The 25,000-nt window shown below is 43.9% G+C and overlaps 1 protein-coding gene across 3 annotated transcripts in view; it reads left to right on the top strand.

Annotated features, from left to right (window-relative positions):
- Positions 1-25,000, top strand: part of zbbx (zinc finger, B-box domain containing) — a 38,435-nt gene that overhangs the window by 12,231 nt on the left and 1,204 nt on the right. For 2 of the 3 annotated variants that reach the window (XM_027026799.2, XM_035524912.1), the window contains exons 10-18: positions 217-331; positions 2,158-2,261; positions 3,624-3,742; positions 3,931-3,992; positions 4,252-5,108; positions 6,069-6,322; positions 7,682-7,844; positions 13,103-13,255; positions 14,754-15,175. In XM_027026799.2, coding sequence (XP_026882600.2) covers positions 217-331; positions 2,158-2,261; positions 3,624-3,742; positions 3,931-3,992; positions 4,252-5,108; positions 6,069-6,322; positions 7,682-7,844; positions 13,103-13,255; positions 14,754-15,022 — 2,096 coding nt within the window. In that variant the 3' untranslated portion in view covers positions 15,023-15,175. Of the gene's footprint in view, positions 1-216; positions 332-2,157; positions 2,262-3,623; positions 3,743-3,930; positions 3,993-4,251; positions 5,109-6,068; positions 6,323-7,681; positions 7,845-13,102; positions 13,256-14,753; positions 15,176-25,000 lie in introns of those variants that run through there. The other variant, XM_035524913.1, reaches the window with a different exon arrangement.

The following is a 25,000-nucleotide window of genomic DNA, read 5'->3' on the forward strand; positions in this document are numbered from 1 at the left end:
GAAGACCTTTTATACACATTATTAACCTAATTACTCTCCATATGTTCTCCCTCTCTCCACCTCCCTCCCTCTCATGCTCCCAAATCCAACACCTCCGCCCCTATTTTTCACACTCCCATTCTATCACTCACTCACCTTCACCTTCACCCCCTCACTCATTATCTCCAACATCCCCTCCGTCCCCCACACACATTCCCCCCCCCCCCACTCCATTAGAGGTTGAGGCGATGGGCACCCAGGCAGAAGGGAGGTCTCAGCAGCCCATCCATATCGAGTTCAGGGAGCATGGCCTGAGCTACATGGAGAGGCTGCTCTTGAAGCAGCACCGCAGGTGAGCACGCCTCCTCCCAACCTATAGACCCACCACCATATAGAAGGAGATGCTAAATAGGCTCACTTAGCCTCCTGGGCCTCAATTAAGTTTTATGTGAGATCAATTAATGGCTTAACGATTCCTAATTTAAAGTCAGCAGGCTTTACGTTATTTTGCTCCTTTCCCCAGTGAATCCCGTAAGAGCCCAATTTACCTGCTATGTCACCAGTAACATCCATATACACAAACATTTGCGATTCGATTAATTCCATGCTGAATGTGGTGAGCGGACATCGGAATACAAAGTGGGATGTGATTATCTTAGCCAGTGACAGCTCTCGCTGGTGTGGGAGAGATTGGCCGGCGTCATATTCACAAGAGATCAAGTGCGTTCCATTGCAGACAGAACTGTTTTTGGCTGCAAGAAATGATCCATTGGTGAGGGCTTGCTGCCGTGGTTTGGTTTCCTCTGAAACCCAGGACACAACAACCCAGCCACCCCCAGCACCCCCTGCCAACACCAAACCCACATTCTCATATAAAATACTAATGCTGTGTTTGGAATGGTTCGCTCACTCACTGTGCTCAATATCAGCGAGCTTCGACTCCAGACCTTGAATCCAATTTCTGGTCTTAGATTCTGTAATCACTGGTTTGTAATTGAACAGTGACTGATTGGCTGCTTTCTGGTCAGACCTGATTTGTAGATAAAGGCAGCGCACTATGGCCAACTCCAGCGCTATGGAGACAGACCCGAGATGAGCAGTGCGGCAGTGTGGAGTACGGGCCATGCCCGGTTCAGTGGATGTTAATGTTGGGAATAACAACCCATTGTATTGGTTTTTTTTGGTATGTGTTAGAGGTAGAGTTAGTTAGCATTGACTAGTAAATGTTGGTGAGTGTTGGGTCTGTTCTGGCATTTGCAGAAGAATACTGGGCTTGTTTAAGAATTCTGGTCAGTATGCTTGGGGTTAACATTAGCGTCTCTCGGGTTAGCGTCTCTCTCTTTAATATAGTGTAGCAAAAATCATATAAACTGCTTCTCCCTCATGGCAAACCTGCTAAGCTTGTTGAGCCCTGTCACCATTGCATAAGTGCTAGATTGTTGCCATGGTTTTTGGGTCACCTATTCAAAAGGCTTCAGAGGGTCTCAGTTGTAAAGCCATTTAATTGCCATTATTTCAGTATAATTGTCTGCAGAGGAACAGGGTGAACAGAGCACTGGATGTATGTGTTCGTGTGTGTGGACTAGAAAGAGTTAGCTTGAGGGGAAAAAAGCATGAAAATGAGAGACAGAGGCTTGGAACAGAGAAAGAAAAATGAATAAATAATGCATTTTTTTTTCTTCCTGGTACTTGTATGTTGTTTAAGGCTGATGGGAGGATTTATAGGAGCTACTAAATCATGACTAACACACTGCTCTCCAATATTCCGCCTCAGGATGCTTAACACTGATTCAGGACTCTAAAACTCTGAGCCTCTGCTCTGCAAAAAATCAGCATATCCCAGACCAAGTCAATGATGGTATTTTGCTGAATCTGAATCAAGCCATTAGCTAACGGTCAAGCCCTTCATTAGCTAGTTGGGGTTGAGCACAGCAGTGAAAAGAGAAAGCATACCGAATGGGCCGAGTCAGTGTCCCCAGGACTGGGTTTAGAAAACACTGCATTCCATCCTCATTATAAACGTGGTTTAATTTGCTGCCAGACCTGACCTCAACACCTTAATGCACCCGATGGAAATGGTGTGCAGTCATAATGGGTGGAAATGCGTAGATGGAATTTTGCGACCGGGTTCTGACTCTTGCACCATGGGCTCTGCTGTTTGCTCTCTCTATCCTTCAGAAGGCAGAGCCGGTCCTACCAGTTGCTGTCAGCACCAAGCTCCCTGAAGGGGCCTCTCCCACACTCAGCCTCGCAGCCCCCTGTAGAGAGCCATGAACTAACAGGTTTGTAATGTTTCATAAGACGCACGCACGCGCAAGCACTCACACGCGCATGCACATACACACACGCATGGACACACACATAATTGCAATGATGAAGAAATAGCCATATACTCATGGTTTATTTTAGCCACAAACAGCATTTGAGTCAGTAAAGGGAATCATATATTAGACACCATCACTACTTGACAGCCTCACAAAATGGATCGACACGTGCATGGGAGCACGCGCACACACACACCGGCACACACTCCAAGAAAGTTAGTTTTTCACTCTCTCCAGGTTCGGGAGAGTGGAACTCCTGTAGCAGGCAGTGCCAATCCATCACACTCCACTACTGAAGGTTAATCACAGGGCTCTTATTGCACCACAGAGAGCCTGACGGGCCGGTGGAGGCCTCCAACAGCCGGGAAAGCTCAGCGGCCCGGGGTTCTGGACGTGAGGAGAGAGAGCTGTCAAAGTGGGGGTGGGGGGGTGGGGTGGGGGCCTTACTCTGGCTCAAGCACCATCCAAACACCCCAACACCAGGCACCTCTCTCCACCTATGCCCCCTGAGTCGTCCTGGCACCCTTTCAGAATCTCTGAGTCCTTTTCCACCAATCCAGATCACCCAAGGCTGGCCTCTCATGCAGCGTCGCTTTTAGTCACGCGCGCGGGCCCAGGTTTTCGACTCATGCTCTCCCTCCAGCCGACCACCCATCCTGGTTTGAGCGCACAGACCCCTGAGAAGACAAATGGATGCCTGGCAGTGGAGCTCCCGCTTCTCCCAGTGTGCAGGCTACCCTGAGCTCATGAATAAAACATGTGTTTTGCACATGACATTTGGACAGAACCGTACAAGTTAATTGCTTTCAGCCATTTGCCTCTTCAGGCTATTCCCTGATAACCATGGACGCTTGTCTGTCGGAGGACATGAAAGTATGGATTTTATGTAACTGTTCAAATATTTCAAAAGGAAACTCATTTATTAGTCTTCATTCGGAAGAACATACTTTGTGAGTGTACTTTAGATTTGCATCCCCCATTACATGCTCTACTGTCCTTGAGCCGCTTGCTAGCAGCTTTAGATCATCACTGTGCCTTTATGATAAAACACATATATGTGCAGGAGCAAAGCAGACCGACTCATACCTTTAAAATGTGTCATATTACATTTTTGCCACCAATTCATTTTTTGCCATCTCTAAAAATGCAGTTTTAAATGTTTTAAATTATTTTTCTCTCTCTCTCTCTCTCTCTCTCTCTCTCTCTCTCTCTCTCTCTCTCTTTTCTTGCTTTGCACTTTGATATATTGAAACATTTCTCCACGGGTTACCACCTGTCAGAATAATCTCCATGTGCCTCTCGCGTACCTGTATGTTGCAGATGAGGAACTGGACCAGCGGCGCTACTGCGCCTCCCTGTTTGCCGTCCCCGGCCCGGCAAGAGGAGAGGGATCAGGTGACACTTCCGTCGTGGGCCTAAGTATCATGAAGATAGACCAGGTAATCCTCGGCTCTGGGCCACCCCCTTCTCTCTGCGCCTGCCGTACCAATCACCTGTAGGCATGAGACATCCAGATATCCAGTTATCTGCTAGGTAGCCGTGGCTGGGCCCGCGGTGGACATATGAACCGCCCCCTTTTAATCTCGTCTCACAAGCCGTTTTCCTCTTGGTTGTCTAATTCTTGCAGGATGCTGGAGACACGCTGGTAAACGGTACTGCTGGAGTCCAGCAGAGGGATGATAAGAAAAAGTAAGGCGGGCTACGAGTAGGAAAGAAACTTGATGGAGAAAACAACCATAACAGTTGCCCCACATGTCTCATTTTGAGGCACAAATGCTTAGTGTAATGGAATAGGCAACAGGTTTGGTTCTTCAAGGTTTTATGCCAGTACAGTGGCATATTGACAATGGTGTTTATAAAGAGCAAAATCTGTTTTTGATCATCTTTTAATACCATTCTGGAATGTGAGATGTCAGTTCTGTGTTTTGTTTGTTTTTCCTCCCCAAAGACCAGTTCAAGGAAGAGGGAACTTATTTACATTTTCCAGAAGCCAGGAAGAAAAGGAGGTTCTGTGGCCAGAGGAGTCACTGCATTCTTCACCCAGCAGCCCTGCAGTGCCCACTGAAGTGACAGCAGAGCTGGCCGGCCAGCCACCACCATATGAGCAGCTCTTACCATTAGTCACATCCCAGAAGCTTCAGGCTCCAGAGTCCGAGGGTCCCTCTGTTGGGTCATCCAGCTCAGCACAGCTAAGCGCTCGCTCATCAAGTGCTGCATGGCAGGTGCAGCCGCCAAGGCTCAGTGACTTAGCCCAGCCACACACATCAAGACGATCTCCCGCGTCAAATCCCAGTTTGAAATGTACAGAGTCCGCACTCTCCTCCTCTCCCGCGCTCTCCCGGAGCGGCGGGGGGAGCCCAAGCTGTCCAGTCACTCAGGACTGGTGCTCCTCTCTTCCTCCCCCTCCCCTCCGTCCACCGCTCGTCACGTCACCCCAGCGCGTCTCCACGGTACCTGTCCAAAACCTTAGCGTGCGCTCCTCACAGACCCCTCTGTCTAACAGAGCAGCCATCCCTGGGTCACCTTTCCCCTCTCCCACCCCGTGCCCAAGCCCAGCTCACTGCCCTTCACAGCACCAGAACCGGTCCATCAGGCCTGGATCCCAGCCGGCTTCAGTCAAGTTTCCTGTACCTGCAGACACACTGCTGTCCTCCTGCTCCCCAGAGAGCAGGGACTCCCTGTGCTCCTCGTCAGGCTGCCCACATCCATCTGCAAACTCCGCAAGGTCGACAGACCTGCATGGGACGCCTCCCCTATTCCTCCCACCTCAAGGATCTGAACTCTCTCCCCTGATGAGCCTGTCGGGTCAGTGTGCTTAGAGACCCAGGTGAAAACAACAACATTACCAAGAGGAGAGCTTGTCGTTTTGGTTGACGAAGAGCAGTGCTAATTGCCTGTCTGTGGCGGGGGCTGCAGACTAACCCTCGCCATGTTTTTGTGTTTTCTTCCTGAAGCTGCTCGGTGTCCTCGGCAGTGATTGCCTCTCTGGACTGTCCCCGCTCTCCTGCCAAAGTCAATTTAGACAGAGCAATAAAGGCTTTCTTCTTTAGCTATCGATTAGAGTTTTAAGTAAATCCTTGGCATAGTGTTAGGCCAGGCAGGAAGGTAATTACGCATTGAAGACCAGCTCTGGAAAGGGCAGGAACCTAATCACCAGCATCCCTAGGGCTCTCACAATCTAAATCAGAGAATAACAATAGAGAAATACAGATACATACACACACCCAGACACACACGCAGGGTGCAGCAGGAAATCTAGTGTCCTAAGAGACAGAATCATACGTGCATGCACGCATGTACACATTTACTCACTCACACACACATACACGCACGCACGAACACGCACGTGCACACATGCGCACGCACACAATTCAACTAAGAATCAGAACCATGCCACTGCTGATCCACAGCAGGAGCTTTGAGCTTTATATGCTGACAAGCAGAATGGCATTGACACCAAGCTGTGCATTATAGACGCTATTAATGCATTAAGCAGAGTCAGAAAGAGAGAGAAAGTGAGACTGCATAGGAGAGGAGAGAGACAGAGAGAGAGAGAGAGAGAGAGAGAGAGAGAGAGAGAGAGAGAGAGAGAGAAAGAAAGCACAAAGACTTGGAGAGAAACAGGGAATGCTTGATGTTGTTTCTGTAGCTTGCTGTGATCTGTTAGATAAAGCACATGTCTGAATCCTCTCAGAGACCCTTCTCCTGACTTTTCCTTCTCTGAATTCTTTTCAAATATTTCTTTCTCGCTGTTGCTTTGGCCAGATTCCGACAGATCAAGTGATTGCGCAGACATGATTCCCATAGATGAAGACTCCTCTGATGAAGAGATAAAGAGATGTGCAGGTCACAGAGAGCGGGAGGAGCAAGAAGAGGATGAGAGGGAGGAGAAGAAGAGCAGCTCTTCACCTCTCCAGCGCTCTCCTTCTCCTGGTGGAGATGACCCTCTCCCCTCTCAGGACTTCCTGCATGCAGGGCAGGCAACTCCGCCATCGGGCCTTTTTACGGAACCGTCCCTGGTGAGCAAAGCCCTTACAGCAGCCATGTCCCACTGTCTGACCTCCGTCCCGGAGGGCCATACCACTGCACAGCTTAGTATCATCTCTGGATCAACACAGCTCATTTAACTCCTCAGCGAGTTAGTAGCTTTTCATGAGGATGTATGGCACCTGCTCCAGAAGAGTAAACACTGCCCTGTGGATTAGCCTGGCCCTCAAGTCTTCTGACAGAGAGATTACATCTCCTGAGGTGCTCACACAGACAAAACATGCACTAGCAGCCGTGGACTGTGCTGCATTTATCACTGCGTGTATTTCGTTAATAGCGGCCTGATCACAAACATCACTTATTTGCGAGGATCCCACTGTGCAGTGTGTGCGAAAGCATTGCTCTCCCTTACTATAACCTTAATATAACTGAGCTCATGAGCTCCAGGAAGAGGAAGCAGTCATAAAGGGATGACTGTGGTTTAATGGTTCTTGAGAGTGGAGACAGCAACAGGGAGAGACAGAAGGGAGGATGAGAAATTTTATTAAACACCTGAAATTAAATGTCTGATCAGAGATCAGCCTTATCTCAACTCTTTTGTCTGGCTATCAAAAATCATGTTCTTCAGGGTGTTCATGATTAATAACTATCCTGCCTTTATAGTTAATCCAATTTCATATAAAAAAGACAGCAGTCTGGTAACAATCAGAAAGGGAATATTACTCATTTCATTTCAAACCTTTACACCCCCCCCCCCCCCAAAAAAAATCAAGTTGCTGTATTTTCCTTTTGTATATACATTCACTGTATATTGCTTAGCACAGATTTTTACCTCTTTGTTCTCTTCCACTATTCATAGCTGCTTTCCTCATACATTCATTACACTAAGCGCATGTTAAAGCAGCTGAAATCGATGTTACAGTTCTGGCTCAGTTCTACCTGACATGGACAGTGAAAGAGCCCGTCCCCTTCCTTCAGTGCCTTCCCCTCCATCCATACCTTTCTCCAAAGCCCCTCCCTTCGAAGATGTGCCATCAAAGCAGCGTTTAGCACTTAGCCTACCCATTTACATGTGAACAATAACCGATGGACAAGCAGGATTGCCACCAAGAGTACTTTTTTGGTTGATTGATAGTTGAACTGTGTTGAAATGTTTAGTTGCTTTTTACAGAGGCAGGGACAGTTACAAAAACCTTGCTTCTCAGAGCAGCCATTTCATTGATAGCTATTAAGATATGAGGGCAATTTAGTTCGTGTGCTTTAAAAAAATTGCTTATAGTAGGTTTAAATATTGTAACTGTTCGAAATAACATTGGCCCTTTTGCTTTGAATCATTTGGCAGTTTTGGTGTGTATGTGATACTGAAGCACCCTCTTTTCTGTCCACTTCAGGTTCTCAGCTCACTAGCCCAGCGAGAGACCAGCATTTCCGAGCAATACCAGGGGCTGGAGGGCTTCCTCACCCTGGGACTGGACACTGGGCGAGTGCAGCCAAGCCCGGCTTCACCCCACACCCCTCCTCAGAGACCTGCCCACTTGGAGGCCTTGGTAGGAGGTATGTACATGAACAGAATAAGGAAATCATCCAGACAGAACAAAAATATTGCATCATTTTAAGTCGCAAAAGACTGAAATTACGAGGTAACCTTTTGCTGGGCCACAACTCTGCCAAAGGTCACGTTCCATTTATGACAATATTGTTCCACGCAGAGTGGAGCTGTTTAATAAGTGGCAAAGAAAATGAAAGACATCTATTCTCTGTCAAGAGGGACAGTTTATGTTCACCCGAGACCTGGAGTGAAACACTGTAGGCAGTATTACCATAGAAATAAAGGATGTGTTACTAAGGGGCCTCTTAATGTACTTCATGGTTGATAATGTTCTTGTACCCACCTGCACCTGCGTTCCCATCTTATGTCGTGATTAAGTAGACGTGTGTGTCTCTGTATGAGCATGCGTTCAAAATCAAATCGAAATTGTAACCCAATGGAGCAATTACAGGCCTGATTCTCATTCACTATATAGAACAGTGAGTGTTCCCTCTCTACTGCCATGGTTATTTCTGTCCTCAATCAAGAAAGTGTTACGTGGCTACAGGTCTATTTTGGCACAAAGCCCTGTGGCTATGAGAATCTCTGGGACAGGACATAAGGACCGACTCATATCCACAGTACCCGTTCACTCACACGCAAGAGGGAAAGTGTATGAAAGACGTAAATCTTCCCTCCGACGTATGGAGTGCCCTCCTTTTTGTTTTCATTAAGTCACTCAGCTGTTTTAGCCCATGATCAGCGTGCCACTTTACGCAAGCACACAAACTCAGCCGGTTACAGTAACAATTAAACATCGTTTTGAATTAGGTTGCTGGAAAGCTGGTTATGAATTGGGGTACTGAAATTCTGTACCATTATACCACCGGTTCCTATGATCGGTATCTACGGAACACAGATTTCAGTGCCACTTAAAAGGATAAGTCGGCAAAAAATACAACTTACGTGACTTTCACGTATCCCAGGTACAGTCGATCGGCCAAGACATGTTTGGAATACAAATTTTGCTTCTTTAATGTAGACCAAAATTATCTAATGTTGCCAGGTAGGACTGGATGTCAACAGCAACAAAAACAGCCATTGTAACTTAAAAAGTTAACTAGGTTAACTAGTTAACCTAACAAACCGATAGCTTCGTACATATGCCCAAACTTCTCAACCTTCTTATTTCCGAAGACCATTTGGGTAGCTGTTGATATCCAGTGTTTGTTAGCAACATTAGCAGTTCGCTAGCAGCTTTTGTTCTAAAGAAGCAATATGGACTCCAAAATTGTCTGGGCCGATCGACTGGATCTGGGATAAGTGTAATTGTGATTTTACGCCGAAATCCTCCTTAAAATGCCATTGTTCTCAAGTGAAATATTTCTCCTCTGGTGCTCCGAAACGGATGCTACAGGTAACAGAAGAATTACTGGATGTGACGTTGCCATTAGTAGTTAACGTCACACTTTCTCTGACAAAAGCAAAATCTGATTGTTTGCTATTAGTACCCAGTACATCTTAAATGTGATTTAAAAAAGACATTATTTACTGTCGTCGATCTTCCTTTTCTAAACTATAGATTCTGGTATTGTTTTAGCACCTGTGTCGGAAAAAGCCCAATCCTGCTTGTGAATTAGCTATAGCACTTTACTGTCCTCAAGAAACCCAGAGTGGCCCCGGGGCCCGAAACCTTTGTCATCAACATTACTTGGAGTTATACATTCGGATGACTGATAATATTAGCCAATACATTATATATTTTAAAATTACACAAAGTCCAATTACTTTCTTACCTGACTCATAATAATAGTATAAATATAAAATAAGACATTTTATAAATAAATGTATAACTTACCCATAAAAATAACTTTAAATTAGGTAAAACAGCAGCTATCCATGGGATATGTTTTCATATGTGACAATTAGGCAAGGCCCTGCATTCATCAAGTTATCACATCAGAGGACCAAGTTTCAAGTTTCAGTTTTCATACTTTATTTCCATATCAGTCATTCTTTGACTGACAAGAAGTCAACATACATCACACTTGTACACTTAACATTCATTGTTTCAGATAGGCCTAGGTGAAATTTAGTAGTCTTGACAGCAAAAGGGTAAGTGCAGTTATGAAACAGATGTCCTGCATAAGATGCTTTGTGACCTTTTACTGGAAGGAAGCAGTTAAAACATGGTTGGGGAAGAACTATTCCAGGGTCCCAGGATTGGGGGAGAACTTATCACTATACAATTTTTAACACATTCCTTTTATTCCACTCATTTAGATACAGGCAGTAGATGAACATTTGCCAGCAATGATTTTGGAGTCTGTACACACCAATTTCTCTAACTCCCCTCTCAAATGCTGTACCAGACAGATGTGAAAAGGTCAACACAGTTCCCACAAAATTGCTATAAAAGCATATCATAAAATCCCTAAGCAGAACTGCTTTCTTTGGAAGAAAAACAACTGATTAGCTTTCCATCATTAGACAACAATATTGCTACCATTTACGAGACTTGCTGATGTCCTTGCTGATAATACTGACTGTCTATTAGCTGGGTCAACCCAAGGATTGGTTCCCTCTTGAGTCTTGGTCCTCCCAAGGTTCTTCCTTAATACACCCAGTGAGATTTCCTTTCCACTACTGGCTTGCTCATTAGGGATCTGGACCCAAACATTTGTAAAGCTCCTTTGTGACAACATGTGGTATAAAAAGTGCTAAGCTATATAAATACATTTTACTTTGGTTTCAAGTGGCATTGACTCTTAAGAGTTGACCCTCTTCAATTCTTTGCCCTTAATGGCCAGAGGTGGTTGGTTGACTTTCCTTCTCTTGAAATCAATGGCCAGATATTTTGCTTTTCAGTGTTCAAGCTTAGATTAGTCACCCTGGTCCCTTCCAACCATACCCGTGTATGCTCTTTTTCAGAGACTGGTCCCTAACGTGGTCTCACAATGTGTACATTTTGACTGAATCTGAGTTTTCTTTACAATCACTGATGCAAACAGTTCGAGAGAGTGACCAGAACATGAGTGGGTACTAAGGATCCAAGGAGTGGAAATCACACTTTATATTAACGCCTTGCTTGCTATTTGATAAAAAAAGTCACAGGTCCCATTGCACAAGGACTTTTGATAGCAAGTCTGTGAAGCTTGCCAGAGAGGTTAGAAGGTGATAAATGCAGAACTGTAATCTATTAATGAGATTTGTATGTACCTGGTGATGCAGCATCCTCATACATGTTAGCACCATAAGCATACTGGACGGATCCATCCCAGCACTTGAAAGATGACCACAAATCAGCCTTATCTCTTAGCCTTTAAATGAATTTATGCACTTTATACCTTTATAAATTTTTATAATTTAAATTCAACTTTTATATTTTATTTAACTATCACTTCACTGATAGTTTTATTTAACTATCACTGTAGCACACTTTCATTTAAATGTGCTATATAAATAAACTTGTCTTTTCTTGCCTTGCCAAGGGACTTTCATATTAACAGAAGTAAGCACTGCATGCCTGTAATCATTAAAAGATGTTGCATTAGACTTCGTTGGAACAGTGACTATGATGGCAGATTTAAAACACAATGGAAACATACTTTTTTAGAGACTTATTAAAAATGTAAGAAATAGAGGAGAGTAAATCGAGTAGCTGGAGAGAGCTGGTCTGCTCCTGATCCTACAGTTCTGCTCCAAGAGCTGATATTTGACGTGAATATTCCTTAATAATGAGGTTTGATGAAGGAACTGACACGTTCATTTACTGGGTGCTTCTAAATCAGACCTACACAGTAAATCATTAATCTGGTCAGGGTGACTCAGATCAAAATCCTAAACAAAATCTTTTTGTATTATAGTTTATCCTTACATTTTCTCTTTACCTTCTTCACAACCCTCTGGAATTCATATTTATGTTTAATTTTCATTCAGCCAGATAGTATGGGTATACATACAGCATAATATAATTGCACTTGGGAGGAAGGGTGGATTCTTGTTAAAAATTTGGGTCAGTCTCTGGAAGTTGAGGAGTGTGATGGAAGAAACTGTTGCACAGTTTGGCTGTAAGGGCCCAAATGCTTCTGAGATGAGTTTGTGTGAGGGGTGTGTGGGATCATCCACAGTGCTGGTAGCTGCGCGAAAGAGTGAGTCTCCAAAGCTGTGAACGAAGCAGTCGTGGTGCACTCTGGTAGGCGTGCCATAATGAATGCCATCATCATTTAGATCAGCATCTCCTCCACTTGCATAATTATCCTGTGCTTAGACGGATCGTCCAATAAAAAGGACCGCAAGATAATAGATATACACAAATTAGGCCTTTCCCATATTGCCATTTATTCCCCCGAGTGCCTTCCTCTTGTTTCCCACCATTTAATGAGCTACTCTTAAGAGAGCATTACTCAGAGTGTAAACACTAAGCTTTCTCAAGAAAAAGAGAACTGTGTTTGAAAATGGCCGCTATTAGAACATGTGGTAACTCTGTGTGTAGATGGAGCCAAGCAGAACTGTAATGGTCTCGTTGTTAGACAGTGTGTATCAAATGCTGTGACGATTATTGAGCTCAGCGCTAATGAAAGGGATGAAAGGTCAGGGGAGTGATATTTCCCTGCCAGCCATTCTCATTTACTTCCGTCTTTTTCCTAATCTTTTTTTGTCCGCCTGGTGCCTCTATTCGTCACTTTTTTTTTTCTCTCATCCTCTTTTTCCCCCCGAAGCCCTCTTTTCTTTATTCGCTGGTGTGCCGTGATCTAACGGGCTTTATTGGTCTGTCTCTACATCTCTTGCTCCCCTGAGCCCAGTGACAAGGGCAGTGTCCAGCCAGCTGGAAAATGGCTTAATTATAGCAGTCGTTTAAGGCAGGGAGAGGAGATGCGTGTGTTAACCCCAGAGCTGCCAGTGGGAGTGCATCTCCTTGTCTGCTGCCTGTCTGCCTACATCTTCTCCATCCTTCCTCTCCACACCTTCCCCCACCCATCTACATCTTCTGTGATCTGTCTCTTTTCACTGCTGTGGATTTACTGCTTAAAGTTGGGTTTGACTACAGACCTCTTCTTTCTAAAATCAGTAGAAACAAATTAGGGTGTACTAAGTGTGACTCGGGGGTGTGAAATAGTTAACAAAAACTCATCATAGTGACACCTATTCAATGCATTTAATTTGCCAAAGCTTCATTCATCCATACTGTAGATATTTTATTAATATAATCTGTCTGTCTCTTTTTTTTCTCTCTCTCTCCCTCTCTCCCCCTGCTATTCTCTCTTTGTCTGTCTCTCTGTAGGTCAGGGCAGCTGGAGGCCAGCTAGCAGTCTCCTACTGCATGCAGAGGAGGAGCTAGTCACCGCGGTGATTAACAGCCAGCTAATCAGCAGGTCCCCGCATGCAGTCTTCTCAAGCTATGGTGTTGCGTCTCCCTGGAGGAAGAATCTATCAGGTGGGAACAGCCTCCTCCCAACAGCATCCCAGACTGCACTCCAGTTTCTTTCTCTCCCTCCAAAATGCAGTAATTACCCTGCACTGAATCCTCCCTGGACATCTTAGTAAATAAAAGTCCCATCCGTCCTGTCAAACCCCTACCTAGTGGACACACTAAACACTCCATGGGACTTAATCCAGATTTACAGGGCTAAAATGTGGTTAATATTTTATAGCAGGCCCTGTCCACTGGCATATCCTTGGCAAGGCTAAATACTTTGTTTACGCTTTGCGTCATCTTCCTTGTCGGACGTGGCGTTACTCATGGCAGCGATGGCTTCAATAGCGGGCCAGCATATGCATCGGGAGGTAAATCATAAGCGGGAGTCGTGCATGTGTAATTTAGCTTTACCTTGTTCGTATGGTTTGCGCCGAGGGTGTAATTAAAGAGGCAGGCATGCTCTTAAGTGTACTGCCCAGCGCCCTGGCACAGCGAAAGGCTTCGCCAGGATGATCGCAAGTTGCAGACTGAGAGGAGCTCTCTTTCACACGCACACACTCTCACACATACAAAGACAGAGAAAAATGCTTGCAGAAAACAAGAAAATCATCTGTTTAACAGCATAACTATGATGTATGATTTGCCTAACCCCTGGTCAAATCAGTCCTTTTATACTAACTCCTACATGCACAAATGCTAATGCAAAGGGGGGCAGGAACTCCCTTTTTTAATTAGATTATTAAATTATGTTTAATTAAGGTAATTACCTGCCCCAGTCTCAGCTCTGACATAATGGACCTCCCACATGCCTGTAGTTCAGTTGGGAACATTGCACACTTCCAGGTAAATCTAGGAATAGGACTGGGACTATAACTAGGATCTATGACAAAGCAGCTTGGCACCTCAGCACTGAAAAAAGATCCCAGCAGTCCACCTGGTGGGAAGGGGAGAGTGGCAGGGAAATGGAGAAGGAGACTGCTTGCTGTGTGCTGAGTAGATCTCACACCAAGACACTGCTGTAGGAGACGTGGAGCTGGCTCAGCCTCCAGAGACACTAGCTGCCCTCAGCGTGATCATGCACACACACGCCCCACCCACACACACACAACCTTTAGAACTCTCTCTGCCTCTCATGGCCTTGTGCTCTGTGTGCGTGTGTGTGTGTGTGTGTGTGTGTGTGTGTGTGTGTGTGTGTGTGTGTGTGTGTGTGTGGAGGGGTCAGAGGGGTATATTTGTCAGGGGTGGGTCGGGGGGTGCAGAGGGTTTGGGGCCTCAGTTTGATTAGATGTGATGGGGCTCAACCAGGGCAAAAATGCTGTTCACCCCTCAACCTTCTGCCACTCATTCACCTCCTGCTTTATTTACTTTATTTTCCTGTGGTTCTGTCTCTGTTTCCCTCTCTCTCTGCTTCCTCTTCTCCCACTCCTGTTAGACTCTCTTTTCTCTCTTTTATCTTTCCTAATGTTGTCCTATATCCCTCTTCTTACCGTGTGTGTACCTCACATCATTCCCCCAGGTGCCTTAGCTCCAGGCCTCCCGGGCACAAGCACCCCAGGCTCGGCCGTCTCACGCCATCTAAGTCCTGTCCAGCAGCCACACCCTGCCTCCCGACCCCTGTCCCGCGCAGCCTTGGAAATCATGGAAGTACAGAGCGTAGAGCAGGCTGGTCTTGGAGACTCTGACTCCGAGGAGGATGAGGAAAATTACCTGGCTTTGGCTGGCCTGGAGGAGGAGTTGAAGTGGATGAGTAGCAACCTGAGTGACGAGATTCCTAAAATGGATTGAGATTCATCCTGAAATTTCTGAAAGGCTCATTTTGAGTGAGTTGACTGTGGTTATCAAGGTGTTGCTCAATTCAGTGCACCATTTTAATAGGTATAACTGATGTCATGCTAGATAAATGGAACAGTTGTGATGTAAGATTTTGATTTCTGTCAAACTCAGGTGGGACCTTGGGAGGGTGGGGCTTATGGGCATCTGTCATCACAAACAGAGATGTAGATGGGTGTGTTCCCAAAAGGATGACCCACACCACACAGTGGGGTGCCTGTTACTATGGCAACACACACGTCCCTTCATTAGGGTGAGCTCATTAGTGTTTAGGCTGTAGATTTCCGTCATTAAAAAAAGCCTAAGTGCATAATTAGCTTAGTTTAGCATTCACATCTAGTCGTATGTACACACATCCACTACACAAACTGCAGAAAACTCCAGTGGAACTCACACACATACACACACACACACAAACACACATACACACAGCTAATATATGTAAGCTGCAGCATTTAAAAAAGACTGTCAATCTGGAGATGTATGGAGTTCAAGCAGCAAATGAATCTGGTTATGGGCATCATTGTTTCCTTATCCTTTACACCTCTTTCTCACCCTCTCTCCATTTCTCGCCCTCGCCATTGTGTCATCATATTCTTAAAATATAACTTCTCCAGGGCTTATTTCACTGTCTGTTTGTAAAACCTTTAACCATGACAGATTAAGTAGAATAGCACTTCAGTTTGGAGGGTTTTCATGTGTATGGTTTTAGGTGTGTGTGTATGACTGTGTGTGTATGCGTGCATGTGTGGCTGGAATGCTGAAGAGAGTGTGTGGATGCTGTGTGCATCCTTTAGAATTGCTATTTCCTCTCTACCTCCCCTGGCTGTATTATGTGTGTAATGCGGTGTAAAATGGCAGCACACTTACATGCTTTGGCATTTTCGGGAAGCTTTTGTGCTTCCTCTCTGGCTTCCGAGCTGCCTCCTTGACAAACCCTGTCTTTATGCATGTGCGGTCGCGCACGCACACACACTCGTGTTCTGTATGTGACGGCAAGGCCAAATCTGGGCCGGAGGCACGCTGTCTGAAGTGTCTCGGCTTGCTGTGTTAGGTGCTGTGCTGTGCGGTTCGGTAACCGGATTAGGAGGAGCAGGAGTGTGCGCATCGCTCCTCTATCAGAGCGCTCCCTCCCTTCTGCCCTCTAGCTCTGCTCCTCCTCTACGGACTACTGCACAACCCACCTCCTCCCTGCTGCTCGCCTTGCTTCTGCTCTCAAACAGTTCCCTGCTCCCTCTCTTTGCCCTGTCTTTTTTCTCCCCCCCCACCCTTCCATAAGACTGTCTCTCTCACTCTTCGCTCTCTCTCTTTCTGTCTTTCTCTATTTTTGTACTTCTGTCTGTTTCTTTGTCTCTCACATTCACAGTGCTTTTTAATTAGGATGGAATTTTAACCCGTGTTGTGGTGATTAGAGTAGTCGTTTGTCTACACTGGTACAATAAAAACAATCAGGTTGTGTTAATTCTTTCTCTCTCTGTCTCTGCAGTAGATATTTGTATATTTAAATCAGTTTTCAGCTGGCTTGCTACACACGAGTGATTCTTGGTGCTGCTGAAAGGTTTTTGTGTGTGTGTATGTATATGTATGTATGTATGTATGTATGTATGTCTTTGTGGTTTCTATGGCTGTTGCTCAGTGCCTCTAATCTCTTTGATATCTGACAGGGGTCACACACACAAGGAGGATGAGATCCTCAGTGAGATGCAATGTGTTCTGTCAATGCCCCTCTTTCTCTCTCTTTCACACACACACACACACACACACACACACACACACACACACACACACACACGTGTACCACTTTCGTCCTTTAATCCTCTTGAATCAGTCTTTGGATGTGGTTGGCAGTTCCTCTGGGTGACCACTCCGCCTGTCATCTGTGTTGCATTGAACTTCAGCCCTATTTCTCCCTTTCTTCTCTGATGATGTAATTTTAATGCAAGTTACTGTGTACTATGTTTGAGCTCTGCAAAATTAAAGTGTGTGACTCTAGCATCACTATACATTAACGGGTGTGTCTGTGTTTACTTAAAATGGAGCCGGTTTGTTTTTTGCCTATTAGCATTAACTCGGGAATGGTTTATCGTGTGTCTGTGGTGGAATGGCAGTGCTGAAGAGGGCAATGGCCTTTCTTACAGGACCAGACCAATGGCCAGCTCAGTGAGCCTGCTATCAGCACGGCAGTAAGATCTCCCACTAGAGAGAGACCTCATTTAGAGGGACATTAAACTGGCAAAACACAGCAAAGAAGAGGCACGAGCAGGCCATGGATCGTTCTGTGTCTGTTTGCCTCTCTCTCTCTCTCTCTCTCTCTCTCTCTCTCTCTCTCTCTCTCTCCCCCTCTGTCCACCCTCTTGTTCTTTCTGTCGCACTCACATGCACACCACCACTCTGGAGTAAAAATGTGCCCAGGAATTGTCCCTGGAGGGCTTCTCCCCGCTTGTCTAGACTGGTGTTAAGAGAAAATAATAGCTTTTATTATTTCAAGGCCTCCGCTCAGCCGTGGTTTTAATACGACTGGCACAGGAAATGTGACCTCTGACCTTAGTCATTCATACCGATCCAAAATGGAGGGAGGGACTTTCAGGTGGCTTGGTCATGGGAAGAGATCACACTTTAAACTGGGAGCCCAGATGTGATGCCTGAAGCCGTCCTTCTCTGCTGTCCTACACCATCAGAATGAAGGCCCCAGGACTTGAGAGAGACACATGCTCACACATTCTGAATGTGGGATCCTCCACATGACAACTCGTCCTTATATAGGCCCGGTCTTAGAAACAGAAGAACCGACCACACATCTCCCTGCTCTCAGGTGTGGCGGACAGTGATGCTGCTTCTATAGCTGCACTCCCAGTACGTTTCTCCATTGTCATGACATTTTTCTTCTTAATTGGGGGAGGGGTTAGCACACGTTTCTGCAGGTGATAAATTGTGCTCACAGCAGAGGAAGTGCAGAGACCGTGCCCGGGTTGATGAAACACTTGCCAAGTTTATCTAGCGCATGAGCATGCGTGAGTATGTATGCGTGCATGGAAATGTTATACATAGTCATTTGCTATTTGACGATATTTGTCTTACACTATCCTCACCTGCTCCATTGTGTTTCTCCAGCAACCCCAAGCTAATTTGTCACTCTTGACACACACACACACACGCACACACATGTGCACACACATGCGCGCGCACACACACACACACACACACACACACACACACACACACACACACAGACACAGAGCTCTATTCTTTCTGTTTATATGGGATTGCAGGCAATCTACATGCTTATATATTCAGCATAAGGTTTTTCACAAATTCATATACAGATAGAGACAGATGTAGACAAAAGTAGAGAACTATAAGGTTTTCTTGTACCTGTTGAAAGTTGAACACATTTGTCTATCTAACTATATGGTTCTGTGGTTGATGCATCAGGTGTCTGCGTGTCTGCCTGTATGTATGCATGCATGTGTGCATGCATGGGATATCTCCTTTGGTATTGTGTGCAGTTTACAAGTTACTTACTGGAGGATATAAAAGTGTTTTATTTGTGAGGACGTTAATGGCGTCAGGGCCCCTGTCGAAGCCTGGTAATCCCAGAGCAATCAGACAGGGCCTGATTGAAACCAGAGAGAGACATAAAAACAGAACGAGGCGTGGGGTGGAAAAAAAAGAACCATGTTGCTCCCAGTGCCCTTCAAAAGGAAGCACCACTCTCTGTGCTCAGCAGGGGAAAGAAACGCCCTTTAAAGTGAAGCTTAAGGGGAGGCACAACAGGATTAAGTTATTCACTGCTAGAGAGAAAGCCATTAGCTCTGACTTTTAGCTGTTCGGAGTGGGCACAAGAGGTATAAAACATACTCCATATAGAACTATATGGGTTTTTTGTATTAGGAATTACTGCATTTTATTTAATACCATCTATTTCTCTCAGCCTCTCAGACAAAATATATGGATGAAATTCATAATGAGGAAATTTATTACTGAAGATTTTCTTTTGGCCATGCAATCAAACAACCAGCCCATTAATATGTTATGTAGGTATGAGAGTGTTTGCTCTTACAAGCCGCAGGGTGTTTGCAGGGGGTTAGTTGTCAACTCCGCTTACACACGGCACGTGTTGTTGGGCGACGTTGCATCCCGCCATCATCTAATCACGTGCGCCAACCAGGGTGGCGAACTAATGAAGCGCGGAGTCTGACGAGCTGAATCCTCGTTTCACTGCGTGTGGACCTAATGGGCCCTGAAGAGACGACTCCTAATGAGGGTCTCTAACTAGTGCCTCTCATTACTTGGGGATTGGGGCCCGAGAGTAAGGAAAAGAAAAATGACTGGCAAAAGGTGCTCCCCCATTCTGAAAGTCCTGTGTGTTTTGTCAAACGTGGCACCGTGTGAAATTTATTCACGTTTTGGACACAAGATGTGTCTCTTCTGACTCCCTTTGCCTTGTGCTCTTCCTCCATTATCTCCTCCCTGTTCAACCGTTCTTACTCAGCACCTTCATTATAGCTGCGTTTTCCCTGAGGCTGGGCAGCGAATTAATTCACAGCCCGGACACGTTTTGGACATACTGACCCTTACACAGCTGGATACACTGACCCTTACACAGCTGGATACAAGACATGTACCTGTGTGTGCACAGGTACACAAACACTTATACCCCTGCAGATGGACGCATTTAGCTTCCCAGGGATTTTCATTTACATGGTGTATGTGGCCTTAGTTAGTTAGCAGAACAGAACCATTCCCTTCCCCTGCCCCCTGTTTTTTTCCTTGGCAGGTCCCAAGCACATTACTTTGGAGCAGGCCATTGCACAATTGAGGGACGGGAGCTCGTTATATACCTTCATCCAGGATAGGATCAATCTTAGTGATGCATTGGTTTGTCAGGAGGAGAAGGTTAGGGCACTGTCTCCATCTGCATTCCAAAAAAGGCAGGAATACATTTTTCTCTGTGTGTGAGAAATAAAGAGTAAGAGAGCAATAGAGCATAGCAGGCTTTCTATGGCATAAAATTATCGACCTACCGACAAGATGGCATTTAGTTCTGCTCTGTAGTGTCTTTCTAAAGACTTACGAGCCAATGAATGATCGCATTGCAGTATTTTCAATTGAAATTATATGGATTTGGGCACAGTAATAATGAGTACACTGTAGGTACAGAGTAGTATGTTGTTCCACATGACAGGCAGCCTCCTCGGCAGCAGTTCCCTGAGTGGAATCCTTAATGTGTCCTTTGGCCACATGCCAGCACTGGCTTCAGATGGCTATGTGAGCGATAGTTGGGGTTAGCCCTCACCTGTATGGTGCAGTCACCTTTGGGCCAGGCCTGAGTCACTATATAATGCTACACAAAGCCTTATTGATCGCCATGAGTGAATCAGTGAACATTGTGAAGTCCCACAACAAGTGGCTGTCATGTATCTCCCTTGAACACAGTGGGAGCATTCCTCTGTTATTCCTAAAGAAGCGGTTTGAATCTATTTCACACGTGATTGGTGTGGTGAACGCGCCATAGTGTCTTGCCTTTGTAATTATCTGTATAGGCTTAGCTGTCTGTGGACCCTTTCCTGATATCTCAGAATGGCTGTATATAATAAAGCGCTTGTGTTCTTGTGTTAGTTTGCGTGATGATATTTTGAATCAAACGAGTAGTGTCCACAGCTTTATTGCTAAGTGATTTACTTTCTTCATAGTCCTTATATTTCAGCACAGTGCATCTGGATTTACTTTCTTAAAGCTCCTGAAATCCTTTAAGCCTTAAAATCAAATGTTAGTTTTGTAGTATTTTTAAAATAAAAAAAAATCGGTGACTTCTTGTGCATTTGTTAAAGGATTTTGAGTGTCAAGTAAACAAATGACTTTAGACACATTTAGTGTACATAATTAACCTAGCAATGCAATTAAAAAAAAAGAAGAAAAAAAAAACATGACTCAGGTTCTGTTCTGGTGCACTGAGTCTGAATGTGAGACATTAGTGTGCTCCATCCACACACTCACTTCCCCACCAAATTATGTGTTGCGCTTGCATGTGCCAGTATTGCACACATGGAAGCCCTGAAAACAGGTCTGCTGGTACACAAGGAGTGAAAGGATGAGGACTGGCACATTAACCAGCCATTAAAAACACTTTTAGTGACATTGTGTTGTCATTTTGTGTGTGTGTGTATGTCAGAGAGAGGGAGAGAACGAGACATCTTACAGACTATTGGTTATCCTTCTTTGGATGAGGGTCCTTTACTCCTTACTTACCTTCAGAACCATGTGCTACTGCTAACATTAACAATATTAACAAAGTCACTTAAAAATGAAAAGAGTGTGCTGATTGGTTAGACGGAGCAGCAGAAAATCATGAGATGCTATTTGTAGACATATGGAGACCAGCGAACAAAGCCTTACAGAATGAAATTTCTGTGGAACTGACATATATGGGAATAGTGGAAAATTGTGGCTTTTATATGTTAAAGGCATGTGACGCATGGTGATGTATTGGTGCTAATGAAAGAAATCCTGGGACTTGAGATTGGCCTTAACCCTTTAGCTGTGAGCCAGCGGTTGTCTTAGTAGTCACATCATGAACAGGTCCCTGTCTCCTGTCACTCTGGGTAGCATTTTGGATTCAATTTCCAGTGTCCTAGAATGTAATAGTTATGCATTTTTAGTGGTTAACTATGCCATTGTTACAGAATCAGTAGTATCAGTATCTTGGTTAAGGGATGTTTTCAGGCATACCACTGTGAAAATGTCATACCAAAAAAAAAAAAAAACTGGACCAAAACCTAGTTTATAGTACATACCTAAATCATTGTCTGCTCATTTAAACCCTGTGAAGATAAGGGTCTCACTGTAAGCATGAAAAACACTAAGAATGCTTACAAACTAAAAGGTTTACCAGTAAAGCTCATGTATTGTGTTGATTTATTAGATGTGTCATTTATTTATAGATAATTAACTGATGCAAAGAGAACTTGTGTAATGTGATAGATTGCTGATCATGGTGGGAATATTTCATTCATATTTCAATTAATTTGTACAAGTATTTTGTCTGAAAATATGCAAAAGGGTTTTCGTAGTTTTTTTGATAATTGATGACATGACAAAGAGCGTTCAAGAAGCTGAAGTTGTGCTTGTGCTTCAGTACTGTTTTTAACTGTCACAGACTGCTCCCAGTCCCACTGGTCACGTGGTACTGCCTGCTTCTGTGTCTTATGTCTGTATGTATTTAAACCATTGCAGGAGAGTGTAGAGTTGTTGGTCTTTGTTCATATTTGGCTATGTTCATGTCATGGTAGTATTGTGTGGTATGTTTGTAAACTGTTGTCCATGTTCACCTACCTGTTTTTTTGTGTATGTCGATATGTTCGTCCTTCGTGTATGTATAATAATTGTCTGTCTACGTCAAGAGAGCCTGTGCATCCTGCTCCTCGCCTTGCGGCACTCGGGCCGTTACGTTAACATGTCCTTGTCTACTTTGCATCAGGGGAATCCCTGATGCCATCTTAAAGGCCACCAAGCAGGACCCCTTTCCTGCTAGATTTAAAACACAGGGAATAAGAATATCTTGACCTATACTGTGAGTGAACCAAAATATGAGCAATACAAAGTTTGTGCACCTTTTTTTTTTTTTAATTCTAATGTTATTGAAATGATGAAACATTGAACATGAAATGCATATTAGATAAATGCCACATTCTACACACACAATACAAACATTCTTTCAAACCGCCAACACACATAAAAGGGCAGATAGGCCAGATGCCTCACTCAAAACTCCAAAAACATTAACAAAACATGAGAAAGAAAAATCAAACCAGACTCTTTTAGTTGTGAAGAACCTACTGTACCTACTGTACTGTACTAGGATATAGTCTATGAGTAAATGACAAAGCGCTTTTATAGGTTGCTCTGGATAAGAGCGTCTGCTAAATGCCGTAAATGTAAATGTAAATGAAGAATCCTGAAGAGGTGAAGTTGTGAAAGGCAATGAAGAGAAGGCCACTGGGACAATGTCCCTTTCACTCCTTCCTTGTGTCATAGCCTGGCCGGCATCCAGCCAGCAGGACATGTCCACATCCTCATGCATACATCAGTCACACTCACAACCCCTCCTACATTCTTAGTCCCTCTGTTTATGTCCCCAAACTATGCACACATGTCCCTTGTTAATATCCTTAATATTTTAGCCCAGAGAAACACGTTTCCAGTGCTTCCCATTTTCTTCTGCACTAGCAACACCAGCCTGTGCCGAGAGCCTTTTCCACGGTTTTTCACTGTTGTTTTCTGAAGTTGCTATTTCTTTTGTTCGCTATCTTGAGTTATTAAATACCTCTTTTTTCAACTGCACTCTCGCTTCGCACTTTCTCTCTGAGATATCACACCTTGCTTCGCAGGTTCTTCCTTGAAGTAGATTTTGTACCAGCAGTTCACACATAAGCAAAAAAGTCAATCTGCAAACAGATAATTTTTAATGAATTTACACATAGTAAATATGGTCTGCTAGCATTAGCATTATCTCAAACAAATCTCATAACACAAAGTTTTAGCAAAACACTTAGAACACATACCAAATGAAGCAAGGTTCCTCAAATCACTGCCTAGATTGCTCTATTTTGGAATCCACAACAACTAATAATATCGGTGCCACCATGCTGCTTAACACTCCTTCACCATTTTGTAGTGTACTAGAAATGCGTTTAGATGCATTAGCTCCCATTGAAGCCTGGATGTATTGAAACTAAATTGACTCATTACCAAATTTAAATCAAGTAAATACTTGGAGGTAAATTTGTTACACTGATCCATTAGTTTATTAGCTGAAATGAAGCGTGTTAGATGAGCCCTTGGACAAGCCTTGTATTGAGTCATAATTCTTTCATTATCTCTCCCTGCCAAAAACACACCGTTTATAGTTTATCTTGTCAAAAAAGAAACTATACTAAACACCACGTGTGAATGTTAAAAAAGTTTAATACATTGAAAATAGCATGGTTTACATTGTAATATGTAGCCTGTTACCAAACATGCATTTGTAGTTTAACTGATATACTTAAAATTAGTTTTTTTTAAATAATTTTCTTAATGTATGCATACAAGAAATTTTACTGACCCCATCCAGTGGTCAAATGTGATGCTAATAGTTTACCATTGAAAATGTGTAGAATGACCGAAGATCTAAAAACTAACAGAGAAAAAACACAGCCAAAAAATGTTCCTGTGGTGAAGGTACCAAGAAGTCGATATAAAAGAACCACTACCAATGAATTATTACAAAATACTAACTAAAGTGGAAGAATATTATTATTAAAATGATTGCTTACAGTTTTCACCTGCAGCTGTTTTTAACTAAGCTTGGCTTGTTGATCTCAGCACTAGCTAGTCCCTAGCTAGTTATATTAATGTTACTGTGATACTCCTGTATCCCTGAAAAGGAGAGACAATAAAATACTTAAAACTCAAGCTTCATGTATCCTCTTTGTCATTTTGTCAATTATATAAATATACAAAACAAGTCTTTTAGAAGATAATGATGTATCTTTAGTAATTACGTATGTAATACATTTAAAAGTTAGACATCTTAGGGAGGGAGCAGTGATCTTTCCCCTGGACACTGAGCAAGGCTTGTTGTTAGTGTTTAAAAGCCATGATAAGATAATAGAATGGTTTATCAAGAATGGGTTGAAGGATGTGTTAATTTATGGTGGAACTGATGTACAGCCTCTTTTCATTAAGGCAGTCACTATCCACTCTAGTACATCTGAATCTTAGATACATTTCCATAATTAAACAGCTTCTCTACTGAAACTATGAAAATTGCATTAAACGACATGAAACTAACTATTCACACAAGTACATTAAAATTCTAATGAGTGCTATTATCAGGACCATAAGGGCGACATACCAAATTCAGCCCTTCTCATTCCAATTGTAATAGAAAAG

This window comes from Electrophorus electricus, chromosome 4, assembly GCF_013358815.1.
Source record: "Electrophorus electricus isolate fEleEle1 chromosome 4, fEleEle1.pri, whole genome shotgun sequence".
Lineage (NCBI taxonomy): Eukaryota > Metazoa > Chordata > Actinopteri > Gymnotiformes > Gymnotidae > Electrophorus > Electrophorus electricus.